This window comes from Amphiprion ocellaris, chromosome 8, assembly GCF_022539595.1.
Source record: "Amphiprion ocellaris isolate individual 3 ecotype Okinawa chromosome 8, ASM2253959v1, whole genome shotgun sequence".
Taxonomy (NCBI): domain Eukaryota; kingdom Metazoa; phylum Chordata; class Actinopteri; family Pomacentridae; genus Amphiprion; species Amphiprion ocellaris.
The window spans coordinates 13,946,965-13,959,468 of record NC_072773.1 but is presented as its reverse complement, the minus strand read 5'-3'; the positions used below and the strand labels follow the sequence as shown (position 1 = coordinate 13,959,468).

Genomic DNA, 12,504 nt, shown 5'->3' with positions numbered 1-12,504 from the left:
CAGCCAGGTGACAGTCTACTCCTGCTCCTTCAAGCTTCACCCTGAGCAGAGAAGGCTGGATTGTGTTGAAAGCACTGGAGAAGTCAAAGAACATGACCCTCACAGTGCTGCTGGTGTTCTCCAGATGAGTCAGTGATCTGTGCAGCAGGTAGACGACTCCATCATCCACTCCAATGTTCAGTTGGTAGGCGAACTGCAGTGGATCCAGATACTGGCTCACCTGAGGACGGAGGTTCCTGAGGACGATCCTCTCCATGGTCTTCATCAGGTGAGAAGTGAGGGCCACAGGTCTGAAGTGGTTAGGCTCCCTGGCGTTCCTGGTCTTTGAGACAGGAACCAGGCAGGAAGTCTTCCATAACACAGGAACCCTCTCCAGACTCAGACTCAGGTTAAAGATGTGCAGCAGCACCTGACAGAGCTGGTCTGCACAGTGTCTAAGGAGTCTGGAGCTGATTCCATCAGGACCTGCAGCTTTCCTGGTTTTGATCTTTTTAAGCTCACTTCTCACCTGATCAACTGTTATGGAGAGGCAGGGGGAGGGTGGCAGGGGGAGGGGTGATGGTGGGGGGTGAGACGAGGAGGGGTGATGGGGCTGTATGTGGAGTCCGGAGGTGGTGGAAGACGGGGATGGGAGGAGGGGTGCTGTTGGTGGTGTTGGTGGTAGAGAGCTGAGGTATGAAGAAGGAGTTGGCTGGTCGGTGCAACTACTACTACTACTTTGATATTGAAGAATTTTCTTGTAAGTTCTTATGTGTTGTTGTCTTTATGTTTTCTGAGGTAATTCATGGATGTCAATCTCTTCCTTGTTATTGTTTGTTCTGTTAAATGTCCTGTCTCTTACAGCCTATATCGTGTGATTACATCAATGTAAAAATGTTGTCGGGAACAGTGAGAATAGTACGAACCTCCACCTCCGCATCTGATGTTAATTCTACCTGACAGGGGTGACTGATTTCATTTATAGTGGGTTGTTCAACATTTAGAACCACTGCTTACAGTGTTTGGACCACAGAATCTGTGGCTCTATGCTATGCGTGCAAATGTTACGCTGACTAAAAGTAAAACTGATTTGGATGAGACAATATCAAAATGTACAGTGTATTTTTCCCCATTAGAAAAGAGCTATGCTGAATAATAACTTTGTATAATTCAATCCAAGCCCTGCAATATATAGTAACTTTCTGAAATGTGGCTAGATTGTGGATTTTAGATAAACAATTGACCAAAACTGCTTAGATGGAGGACAATCATTGCTGTCATAAAGAAAACGAGTTTCACTCACTGAATTTTTTCTATGTAGTGGATCCTCTTCATTTTTCTGTCTATGTAAATGCACGCCACATTGTAAACCCATGAATTTTTAAGCATGTGTGTGCCATGTGTGTGTGTGTGTGTATATATACAACCTCTGCATGTGATAACATTCTCTCATTTCTCTTGGTGGAAATATTTATGCCAAGTCCTCATTTGAGCATGCAGTTCAAACAGACGAGGTCCGGTCTTCGTTCCCCTTTTTCCAGACACAGTCAGCCTCTGGGGGACCTTCCCATACAACACGGAACATTGTGAACACGATCTCCCCTCCCCTCTACGCTGCCTCAATATATGTGTTTATACCAAGACCCGATATCCATTTTCCATCATGCCTATAGCTCCGAGGTATTTATTTTTAGCAAGCAAGGAACAGTTTCAAGAGAGCTGTGATATGTAAATAGCTGTGATCCATCACAGGTGCGCCATTGCCCACTGAGAGGACGCATGGTCAGATGTTTAAGAAGAAGATGAAAAGGATTCAGTCAATTTGACAGCGGACTGTGCACGCTGGTGTTTATGGATATTAATTTAAACCACAACTCAAAGCATTGTATGACAGCTGGATTGTTAGTTAAACTCCACATTTCTGGTGTAAATATTTCTAGTCATTCAACACCAGACCGACTGTGTTCGTTTTAATTTGATCACTGTGTGACTGCAAGCCTAGTTTTGTCATATAAAGTTCAAGAAAATGTTACTCACCCTGTACAAGCTTCCCAGATTCCCTGAATTATTCATGCTGCACTGAATGTTTTCTATTCATAATGAATTGCATGATGATGTAAAATATGACAGATTTTGCTCTGCCATGCTTTGAGCCACTTTTAGCTTATTGTTGTGGTTTTCTGTTACCTAATTACCCTCTCATTGAGCATCATTCCAGTCAGCTGTTCAAAAGGTCTGATAAAGCACTTAGCAAAAGCAGATAACGACAGAAGTGAATTAGCTGAAAATCTGGAAAAATACTTATTTTCACTTAAGCTTGTGGAAACCAAAACCAACCTAAAAAGGGTGTAAATATTTTTTTGAAATCCTCGCGGTCAGAGACATTGCTCCAAATAAATTCAAGTGTTCACGGTTTGCTACTGTAACATGTGCAAGTGTTCTGTAGAGTTGAAAGTAGTTTCAGTGTTTCTCACCAAATCGTATTGTGTGTTTCACCTGTTCCACACAGAGCAGCAAGGAAAATTACTCAAATGCAAACAACCAGGCAGACAGAAGCACTTAAGAGAAGTTAATGGAATCCACAGGTTCACAGGAAACATGCAGATAAAGTACAAGCAGACAGGTGGGTAAAGATTCAAATTCACTTAGAAAATTCCTCAAACCAAAGACAGTCTTTGGTTTCAAGAATGTGGAAATTTCTGTGGAAATGACAGGAAGTGTAACTGAGGAAAAAAGAGCAAATGAGAAGGTGGGTGTGGGAGCAAAGTGACTGGGACCAGAGAGAAAGTGTGAGGCCACCTGGTAGTCAGGTGGTGAATGGTAGGGACTGGAAAACTGGAGCCCTGTCTTACTCCCAGCACATCATACACCCATCAGCCACAACATGACCACTGACAGGTGAAGTGAATAACACTGATCACCTTGTTATAATGTAATATTCTGCAGGGAAACCTTGAGTCTTGACATTCACGGGGCTGTTTGACATGTATCTTCCACCTAAACATTGCAGGTAAAGCAACCCCTCAACCTCCCATGGCAACAACAACAGCAGTCCTTGATGTCAGTTGCCACCCTCAGCAGGACAATGTACCCCGACACGCCGCAAAAACTGCTCAGGAGTGGCCTGGGGAACACGACAGAACTAAGGGGTTTCCCCGGGTTCCGCCCTCCCCAGATCCAAATCTTACTGAGCATCTATGGAATGTGTCATAATAACCTGATCTAGGTAGGTCCCACCCTGCAACCCACAGGACCCACAGAATTCCCTGCCACCATCCCAGTACCACAGGACATCCCCAGAGGTCCTGTGTTCATGCCTCACTAGGTCAGAGGAGTTTTAGCAGTATAAAGGGAACCAACACAATATTAGGCAGGTGGTCATAATGTTATGTCTGATCGGTGTATGTGGCCACGTTGTCAGGACCCCTTGGCATCATAGTGGAACCCTTTGACATGATTTTTCAACATGCAGGGTGGTGTCCGTGTAAAAAGAAGCATGAGTCCGTAGCCAAATGTTGTCTTCTTTTCAATGTTGTTGCTTTTTAGGTCACCGTGAGTCTACCTTGTAACATATGGTTAATGTTGTGAATAGATGTATTTTAACCCAAACAATAATCTTTTCCCAAACCTAACCAAGTAGTTTTCACCAAGTGAAAGTGTGGTATGGGAAATAGTTTGTATTTTCTACTTTAATGGTTCTCTAAGCGCTTTACAATGTTTCCCATTCACACACCAATGGTGACAGAGCTGCCATGCAAGGTGCTTGCCATCAGCTTCAGTATCTTGCCCAAGAACAATTCGGTGTGCGGAGTGGCCAGGAACCATCAACCTTGGGATCAGTGGACAATCCGCTCTACCACCTGAGCCACAGCGGTCCCAGGAAACAACCCGCCGTCTCCTGAGTGAAAGTCCTGAGATTTACTTTCAACTATTCAATTCAGTTCAATTGAAAGCTTAACAAAGTGGGAAGGAACACACATACAAATAACAATAATTAAATAAATAGATAAATTGGGCGCCCAGATAGCTCAGCAGGTTGAGCGGGCGACCCATGAACAGGTGCTATAGTCCCTGACACAGCTACCTGAGTTTGATTCCAGCACATGGCCCTTTGCTGCAGGTCTTAATATGGCCCCAAAAATTGCTTTCAAGAATAAATAAATAGAATATAGTGAAGAGGGGATCATATAGAAAAGGGAAATTTATGAGTTATAGGCAGGGTTGAAAAGATGTGTCTTCATGGATTTCTTGAATATGGAGAGTGAGAAGGATTCTCTGGGGAGTAAGTTTTAAAGTGTGAGAGCAGCGATGGCCAAAGCCCTGTCACCCCAAGTCCTGTATTTGGTCCTGATGGTGGTAGATAAGAGGGTAACATCAGCAGAGTGGAGGAAGGAGGTGGGAGTTCAGTCAGGTAAGGGGAAGCCAGGTTATGGCGAGCTTTGTAGATGATGAGGAGGATTATGAAGTGGATTCACCTGAGGATGGGGAGCCGGTGGAGGTTCTGAAGGATGGGGGTGATTTGATCATGGATGTGGGAGTGAGTGAGCAGATGGGCAACAAAATTTTGGATGTATCAAAATTTGAGTGTTTTGGATGAGGTAGAGAAGACTGTTGCAGTAGTTGAGTCTGGATGTGATAAATGCATGGATGAGAGTTTCTGCAGCTGAGAAGGGGAGGGATTTTTTTTTCTTTGTTTTACCAGGTAAGCTCAGTTGAGAACAATTTCTCATTTACAATGATGACCTGCAAGAAGCCCCAGCAGGAAGAAAGATTGACGGAAGCGGGCAATATTTTTGAGGTGGGAGAAGCATGAGGCAATCAGTGGAATACTTTGAGGCCTTCCAAATGTGTGTTTAAATCCATATTAACATCACAAATATGAAACCATATGCAGAAAAACATTATGTGCATCATTGTTATGTAGATGTATGTAACACAAACACTTTGAGGACTCACTTTTCAAAAGCATTGCTCCATAGCAAAACAGCGGTCAAAAATGGAGAAAAACATTTTTAGCTGAACTTCAGGATCATGTGCCCATACATCCCACTCTGCCCTTCATATTTGTTCGTTCTCACTTCTCATGCACAAAGCCTTTATAGACATATACTCTAACTATAGGAGCATACAGTAAGTTTACAATAGGGTACTCGTACAACTTCTTTACATTACTCTGTAGGCACATGTGAGTACAGTGCAGGGTTTAGAAGATGACAGAGGACATGATAGTCAAGAAGAAAACACTGGATCAAGAAACTAAAAATGCTCCAGTAACTCTTAACACATGTGGCTGTATTTATTATACAGAATAGAACAAATGTGACAAAAAGCAACCCTGTCATGCTGAGCAAAGTGTGTGCATGAGAGAAATGATATCATCTGTGGTCAGACAGTGGACGTGTCACTTTTTATTGTGGACTTCTTTAAGTTGACTTAAAGAGACTTTGTGATTTTCCAGTTCTCTGTGCCTGTCCAAAGTGATTCTCCTGGCTCAAGTGTTTCCATCAGAATGAAGCATCTCGTCTCTGAACATGCAAACAACAGACTCCTCTCTTGTGGGGGTGTGGCTGTGGGCCATGCTGGAAGCTCATATAGTAATTTGGAGAGCAAAGTCCCCGTTGGACCTGGACCGAGGCGTGCTCTAGATGTAGCTCAGTGGATGAAAGTAACAAAATGTCCCAGAAGCCTCCCTGTGATCCACAGTACTCATTCTTTCCTTAATGCTGTGATTAGACCTCAGCGCTGCAGTGCTGACTGAATGCCAGCTCTTTCCTCCCTCTAGGTCTCTACTTAGAAACTACAGCCAAGTCACTGCCAATAAAACAAAACACACTATCTTTGTTGTTTCACAAACAGGAACCCTCTGTACTTTTTCTTTTAATATTTTCGGCGAATTGATCCAAAGATTTATTTCGTAGATGTTTATTTTATACATGTATAGAATGTCAAAATGACTTTTTGACATGGTTATATCCCTAATGAAGTTGTCTTATTGTCAGTCATTGTTTATGTTAGGGTGAAAGGACTGCTCTACTTTTGTTATTACTATATTACATACAGTTACTGCTATTCATCATTGATCTTTAATGATTGCAGACTGGCCCCAGCTACAATAATGTCAGTTTTTTTTTTACCCATCAGAAAATAAACAACGAAAGAAGATTTACTCTTACCATTACTCCATCTTCCAGGAATGTTATGTGTTAAAAAATCACCACACTTCACTTTTTATGATTGTAAAAGAGCTTACATATGACAGAAAACACTAGAGGAATTTTGTCCAACTCATAAAACTGATGCAAAAACATCAGAGAAGCTTTTCTGACAGGTTATTTTTTTCTTTTCTCTGAACTTTATCGAACGCAACAAATGACGGTGCTGAACTGTGAAGAGGAGAGGACAGAGAAGCAGGCAGTGAGAGGGGGGATGGTATAGGGACTTGCTTTGGAGGAAATCTGGAACCTATAAACTTGGGCAACTTCTAGGACAAGAAGCAAACGTTACAATGGCTTGATTTGGTTGGCTCTACGACACACCTTTGTCTCCGCCTCTTCCTTTTGATCGGACCAATCACTTGAGTTTCATTCTTCCTGTTGTCTTAAGCTCAGCTGTCCAAAAAAGTGTTTCGAACCAATCAGTGAGTCCGATGGGTGGGCAGCTTCAAGCTTCACGGTCCCCTCCCGTTAAAAAGTCAGATCCAGGTTGCTCTTGTCTCACACGCTGCTACGGAAGCGGGCCATGAGAACGGTCCATTTTGCCACTGCAGCGTACCCTCACAGAGACTGGGAAAGGATTTTTGACAGGTTTCACAAGTGAATGAAGAAGATCAGTGGCAATCCAAAATTCAGCGCTGATTACTCACCCATTTTGACTTGGCATGCTTGGATGTGAAAAGTTGGTTGAAGAAGAACAGCAACACAGCAGAAAGTCAGCGAGACTCCAAGCATAACAGAGGGAGTTCCCGAAGACGAACAGAGGAGAACAAAACTGTCTGAGAACAGCAGAGGGGGAGTGCAGAGAGACGTACAGAAGGAAACTGGAGAAATTCAGAGGAGTGAAGATTACAGTCACGTAAAGAGGAGAGAAGACAGAAGAAAAACGTGGCCAAGGATGAGAGAGGAGGAGCAGTGTAATGATGACCACCCTGAGGGAGGGGTGATTTCTAATGAGGAAAACACTGCAAGACCGCTTTCTAACGCCTGTCCTGTCGTTGTTGCAACACCGGGGGTCACTGGGCGTAAACGGCAGATGGGGTCACATATGGAGGATCACCTTACCACGGTCACTCCCATCACACCAGCAGATGATGGCAAGGTCAAGCCAGGAGATGACATCCAGATCTACACGCCGACCGGACCCAAAAAACTCAAGAGGAGTCCTCAGCATCGGCCACCTTCCTCTGGCCCATCCCTTTCTCCTGTCCCAGGTCCAAGCCCAGGAGGTCTTTCAGCCCTTGAGGATCCGCATGCCCAGCGGGTCATTGCCAACATCCGGGAGCGCCAGCGGACACAGTCTCTGAATGAAGCTTTCGCCTCATTGCGCAAGATCATCCCGACACTTCCCTCTGACAAACTGAGCAAGATCCAGACCCTTAAGTTGGCGTCACGCTACATTGACTTTCTGTACCAAGTTCTACAGAGTGATGAGAATGACTCTAAGCTTGCTGGATGTAATTACCTTGCCCATGAGAGACTGAGCTATGCTTTCTCCGTTTGGAGGATGGAGGGAGCCTGGTCGAGCATGTCTGCTGGTCACTAGCCCTGTCTGAGAACCCCTAAAACATATGATGAGGAATCCCTCATGACAGGAAAACATTTTACATACACAGAAAGCTGAAGTGACATCTGATCTGTGCCTGCTCATCAGAGGACTATTTACCACCCCAACTCAGGTGATGTGTTTACATTAATGGAAAGACACGTCATTAGATGACAAATTTTATGTGAGCATTTGGATGGGACACATTTTAAAGCCACTCCTGCCTTATGAAGTGTGTAGTTTTCATTGTTGGCAGGCCACATATCAGATGTCATGGTGCCAATGGTGGGTTCCAAAATTGCACCAGTATGCTCAAGTATGACAGCTACCTTTTTTAAAGACTTTTTTTGTCATTTTTAAAAATATGTAGTATGTATTTGTTCGCAAAGATCACAATGAAGGACAGGACAGATGAAAGACAGAAACAGTCAGTCTTCGTTCATCAGTTGTCCCATTCATCACCCTGACTGTTATGGAATCCCAGTCCTAAACTTTGCTTCTACATGACAGCCTTTGACTCCCTCTGCTGGAGCCCTCTGACCCCTCGGCTTTCTCAGCTTCTGAAACTTGACACCTGGTTTCTTCCTCATCAACACCCCTGATTTTACCACCAAGATCAGTATCATTATCATCACTGCCATCGTCATCGTCATAGGTATGCATATTATGAGTCACTTTTGAACTTTATTTAATTTTTGAGGGGGAGGGAGCAAGTGTACAAAGTTTTGTAAAGTAAATGAAGCACAACGACTATAGCATGTAAAGGAGGGATTAGAAGAAACTCAGAACTGGAAAGACAAATTTGGATATGTCAGGAGATATAGAAGATTTGACTTTTGCATGCCTTTTCATCTCTTATTTTTCCAACACTGACATTTTATGAATCCCTGACCACCTCTGAACTTAAGCAACAGTGGAAAAAGTAGCCATGGCAGCCGTCATCCTGCCCTAGGTTTCTCCTTTTTATACCAAAACCAAGCCCCTTTGTTTCTTCCAGTGCCAAAAAAACTCTCTAGAAATTCTTTCCTCTCATTCTGGCCCAAATTTGCTTGCGTTTGCACGAAACGGTGATACAGCTACAGCGAGCTGACGAGGAGGCGTAATGAAAACAAACGGTCTCTAAAAGCCATGAATCATGCGTGTCAGCATCAAAGGGGGAGGCTGTTGTGGCTCCCCGCTGGGCTCTCATAAACCACTGGGAGTGATGGAGGAGGTGGGAGCTGATTTATACACACAAATGTGCACATATGAATAGGTGTAGCTGTGTGCATGCAGCCCAGCACTCAAAAAAAAACAACAAAAAAAACCTTTAGGTATTGTGTTTTAAAAACATGAGCACTAATTTTTGGAGTCAACATCATTTCCAAATTATACACCATTTCCTTGTATTATTGTCAGAGAATTGATGCAAAGTAAACGAACATCACCTGCAAGGTTTAGTTTTCATTTCGTATAAACAACCGAACTCCAGAGAGACTGAGGCTGACATGCTGTTCGGTTTCATTACACATCCATGACAGACCATTTCTTCCTTCATTGCCAAAATGCATGAATACCAGCAACCTATCATTAGAGTGTCCCAGGGAGGCAGCTAATGCTCCTGTGAAGACTCATGAAGTCTTTCACCGAGAGCCACAGTCAGCACAGTGCGGTCTCAGAACTTCCGAACTTCACTGACATATTAGAAGACACTTGACATTTAGAGAGAATTCAGTTTAGGGCCAAAAGAGAAAAAAGCAGCCCCTGTGCATTTTGTATAGAAAATGAGTGAGGTTGGAGTCCTAGCATCAGAGAGGAATTTACTTTACCTACTTTTCATATTAACCTTGAAATGACATCTTCTCTATGGTCGTGTCCGACAGCTGAATATATTAAAATGTGCCCAATGTGACCTCCTCAACAATTATAGGCAGTCACAACAGTAACATGTTTACCTTTTTGTCTTTCCAGCTGCTGAATAAAACAACTGTGTTGTGTCTTCCAGGTACATCTTTGCTCCTTGCTACACTTTCTGCCCATTTTATATGGACTTTAAAACAAATGGAAACCTTTAGGTACCTCACTGTTGGATAAAAGTACAATATAAAATGGTATTAAAAGGCATATTGGTCAAGCTGAAGACTCACACGGGGAAAGCGGATCAACTAAACCACCAAAGAGCTGTCATTTATCGAGAAGAAACTGTTAATACAGGACAAGCAGGAACACTATTGTTCAGTTTTTTGTTCAATGCTATTTTTTTCCATGGATTTTATTCGATGGCAATTTGTATTATACCTGCCACTGTAGTTAAAGCAAGATCCCATTTTGTCAAGAAATTGGTGTCGTGGTCTCTTGTGCAGTTTACAGGCAGATTTTGCTTTTTATGAGCAATTACTTGAACTATATGCAATGTGATGCTTTACAAAAATGAGTGTCACTGATGCAGGGTGACTGATTCTGAATATGGCACGTAGAAAGATTTACATGCAGTGATGCCGCTCACATTTTTGTCTGAGAAATAAAACTATCTCCAAACTTTTTTCTAAAGTCGTTGTCTTCGCTAAAGCTAGATGATGATCGGTGCAAGGATTTATATCGCCACCACGCCCTCTTTGTCTCCTCTTTCTCTTGTTAAACTGTCTCTCTCTCGTTTTCCCTCCCTCCCTCCCTCCCGTCTTTTTTTTAACGAGGTCTGTGTGCCTTTGCCTGGTCAGTCAGGAACAGTTAATTCCTCCAAAAAGAACATGTTAATGTGCAATTAAGGGGTCGGGGAATATTTATAGCCTGTTTGGACCTAAATTATAAGTTATAGCTTAATCCTTGGCCCAGAGGTTTACTGTTGTGTTTCCTGATGCTTTAGCAAGAGCTAAACCATTAAAGCTTTGACACAACAAGGTAGGAATGAGCTTTTCAAAAGAGGGTTAACATTGAAAATGAACATAAAATGTGACAAAATTAAACTGCTGATAAATTGTATTTATACTTTTACTTAAGTAATACCTAAGTATTAGTACTTTTACTTAAGCAAACACAAGTCCTGGATTTAAAACATTAAATGATAAAGTAAGCTATTCATTAAAAATATCTGAATATGATTACATAGATGTACTTAAAGAATTAAAAGTAAAAGTAATCAATGCAGAAACATGTTATATTTTGTGGTTATTGATTGCTGTTGCAGTAATGTCTACGCAGTACATGACAAAAACATAAAAATAAATTATAAAACATTCAAAAAATGGAGTATAGACAATTAGATTTTTTGGGGAAAATAGAAAAATGTAAAAAATAATTTTGTAAAGTAGCTAAAGTGGTGTCATAGAGATTACAGTGTTTCTGTCTGAAAGTTGCTGAGGTACTATGTAGTAACACAGAGAGAGAGTTCTCTCTGTTTTTGAGCCTCAGGTCCTCATAGAGGATGGGCTTCTTCCTGGGCTCAAGTACAAGTATCTGAAGATCGCATGTAATACAATAAATATAATAACTGCATTCCAGCGCTGTATATAGGGTTGTATTTCATGATGCCAAACAAAGAGACAGAAACCCACTTAGCACTGAATCCACTTGTATATGTTCTATTATAGGACCTCATATATAATAATAATAACAATATGTTTATCAGTTTACTAAAGTCTGTTTGTTGACATACTGTATGTAGCTCCCTGGCATTTTTTAAAATCAACATTGTATCCTTAGAGACAAATCAATAATAGCCGAAGATAGAGTTTCTCACAGATTCCAATTTGGTGTGGGATTACACAAAACAAATCATTTTCATACTGACATAGCCAAAATATAATTGTTATTACACAACTTGGATGTTATTTTACATTAATTGTCACTGATTCCTTTCACTGAAACACAGCAGAAAGCTCTTAGAAGTGATTTGTACAGTAGAAGGGAGTTTTCAGTAAATATCCAGTCATGTGTTTGTGGTTGTTCTGATTGGATCTCTGTTGGGGTTAAATTTGGGGGAATTGTAATGTAATGTACTTTACAGGACATTTTGCTTATCTCTATGCAGAAATAAGCAGGATAATGGTAAGAGCTGTCCTCACTTGACTTATTCATTAAAATTAACAAGGGAGAGACGTGCACGCACACAAACACACACACATACAGTCCTGAAGAAAAATATCTCATCAGACACAAGGTGAAAAACATCATTTTCTGTTGTTTTGCAGGGAAGGCTGATAAACAGTGTTGTAAATCTGCTAAAGTACAGCTCAAAGTTCCAAAATTCTTTGCCTGATGTGCTCCATACAATATTGTTATAGTGCAATCAACGTTTCTCTCTGCCTCTTTGCCATCAAACCTCTGTCTTGGACAGGTTGCTTAAAGTTGTATAACATCAGCTCATTGTCAAAGTGCAGTTTTGCTTCACACACCTAAGATGTTTGCTTGTTCTGTGGGTCCAAGTTTAACAGGAAGGCAGGTGATGTTCATTGATCACTGCAAAGATTTCACATCAGAGATCAGAGAGATCAGTACCACACTTACATCAGAGCGCTGTGGCTGGGAAAGACAACTGTGATGTGTAGGCATGATTAAGTACAACTCCAAAAGTGTTATGTAAATAACCGAAAAGGTGTCACTTAAAAATCAAAGCTCATTATACCTACTGTTCATCCAATGCAAAGAACATATTTATTCGCTTTGCTATATATATATATATATATATATATATATATATATATATATATATATATATATATATATACATATAAAGGCGTTAAAGTCCCATATATGTGCTTGTGTGTGACAAAATGGCACAACAGAAATGGC

At 41.6% G+C, this 12,504-nt stretch overlaps 1 protein-coding gene across 1 annotated transcript; it reads left to right on the top strand.

Annotated features, from left to right (window-relative positions):
• The first annotated feature begins 6,679 nt into the window (after window positions 1-6,679).
• On the top strand, window positions 6,680-10,258 carry LOC111582074 (twist-related protein 2-like). The gene is made up of 2 exons (XM_035957378.2): window positions 6,680-8,392; window positions 9,722-10,258. Exon 1 carries the CDS (start codon window positions 7,090-7,092, stop codon window positions 7,735-7,737), a length of 648 nt encoding a protein of 215 aa, XP_035813271.2. The 5' UTR covers window positions 6,680-7,089; the 3' UTR covers window positions 7,738-8,392; window positions 9,722-10,258.
• The last annotated feature ends 2,246 nt before the right edge of the window (window positions 10,259-12,504 follow it).

What these genes read in the sequence shown, in the direction of transcription:
- LOC111582074 (XM_035957378.2), top strand. Translation starts at nt 7,090, where the DNA reads ATGAGAGAGGAGGAGCAGTGTAATGATGACCACCCTGAGGGAGGGGTG.